At 34.7% G+C, this 1,663-nt stretch overlaps 1 protein-coding gene across 1 annotated transcript in view; it reads right to left on the bottom strand.

Moving 5' to 3' along the window:
- Positions 1–1,094: 1,094 nt before the first annotated feature.
- LRRC39 (leucine rich repeat containing 39) overlaps positions 1,095–1,663 on the bottom strand; it is a 23,612-nt gene continuing 23,043 nt past the window's right edge. Inside the window, exon 5 of the mRNA XM_004699562.3 lies at positions 1,095–1,293. Within this exon, the coding sequence (XP_004699619.2) occupies positions 1,144–1,293 (150 nt within the window). The 3' untranslated portion in view covers positions 1,095–1,143. The remainder of the gene's footprint in view (positions 1,294–1,663) is intronic.

Below are 1,663 nucleotides of genomic sequence, written 5' to 3'. Positions count from 1 at the left end.
CCCACAGATTGAGAATAAAGTTTTACCAAAGACACATTGGGCAAGGGTCTGATTGCCAAAATATACAGAACTCTACAATAAGAAAATAACAAACAACCCAATTAAGAAGTGGGAAAAAAACATGAGCAGACAGTTCACCAAAAATGACATACAAATGGCTAACAAACATGAAAAAATGTTCACAATCACTAGCCACTAGGGAAATGCAAATTAAAACCACAATTAGATACCGCTTTACCCAAACAATACTAGCCCAATTAAAACAAACAAAAGAGAAAACAATCAATGCTTGAAAGGATATGAAGAGATCTGAACTTGTATATACTGTTCATGGACTTCTAAATTTATACAACCACTATGGAAAACAATCTGGAAATACTTAAAACAACTGCTACATTCAATGCAGCAGTACCACTATTAGGCATGTACTCCAAAGAAATAAGAGACACAACATGAGTGGATGTATTCTCTCATGTTTATAGCAGCACAATTCACAATAGCAAGAATCTGGAAGCAGCCCGAATGCCCAACGTGGAAGAATGGATGAACTATGGTACGCAATGGAATGCTATGCATCTCTAAAAAACTGATGAAGGCATGAAACACCTCATGACATGGAAGGTCCTGGAAACCATTATGTTGAGTGAAGTAAGTCAATCACAAAAGAACAAATATTGTATGAGCTCACTACTATAGGAGAAACACCGATTAAACAAATATTAGGGAACAATTCCCAAACAAAGGGGTAGAATGTTTTCCTACACCCACAAAACATACATAACTCCCCTTATGTGCATCCCAGAAGAACCACCTTGAAAGAGGAGTGTATAAAAATTTAAAATAAATAAATAAATGAAAGAGGAGTGTATGATATGCGAATATTATATCAAGAAAACTACTTTAAAAAAGAGAAAGAAACCAAACAACCTATGACGATGGAATAATTTGGAAAGGATATCAATAATGGTTGTACAACATGAAGAGTATAATCAATGGAACTGAATTATACATGTACAAGTTGTTAAATTGGGGAAATAAAAGAATAAAATGGATAGCCTATGCTTTGGATTTTTTTCTGTTGTTTTTCTTTTTCCCCATAGCTGATTATCAGACAGTTTTTGGTAGCATAGAAAGTTATTTGTTTTACCTTTCTATAGTGTCAGGAAGTTGTTCAAGTCTGTTGCTTCCCATATCAAGCCACTCAAGGGCAGGCATATTCAACACCGCAGGAGGAATCGTAGTGAATTGGTTCATACTCAAATCAAGGTGAGTAAGATTTAACAGCTTGCTGAGCTGAATAGGAAAGCAAGAGTCTCTTTATAAATGTCCACAATGTAACTTAATAAAAGACAGATTGGTACAGTAGGTATTTCATATCCAGGAGCATTCACATCTACTTGGGCTTTATTTAGTCATAATGATCCAGAACAAATTTGAAATAAACCTACTAAGTAACCTTCAGAAAGTGAAAAACTCTGTTATAGAAAGCTCATCTCTTCAGTGTAAATGTGTCTTTCAAATATTGATGGTAGTAGCTCCTCAGTACTTTAGTGCCCCACTTCCTATGTTATTTTCAGTCAGCATAAGAGATTTGTTTGGGAAAAATCAAACTCCAAAATAATAGCTATCTCTATTGATTCCTCAATTTTTTACCCATTCCTTT

This window comes from Echinops telfairi, unplaced genomic scaffold, assembly GCF_000313985.2.
Source record: "Echinops telfairi isolate 266 unplaced genomic scaffold, ASM31398v2 ScPeMD7_443;HRSCAF=831, whole genome shotgun sequence".
Classification (NCBI taxonomy): domain Eukaryota; kingdom Metazoa; phylum Chordata; class Mammalia; order Afrosoricida; family Tenrecidae; genus Echinops; species Echinops telfairi.
This window is presented reverse-complemented; position numbering and strand designations above follow the sequence as displayed.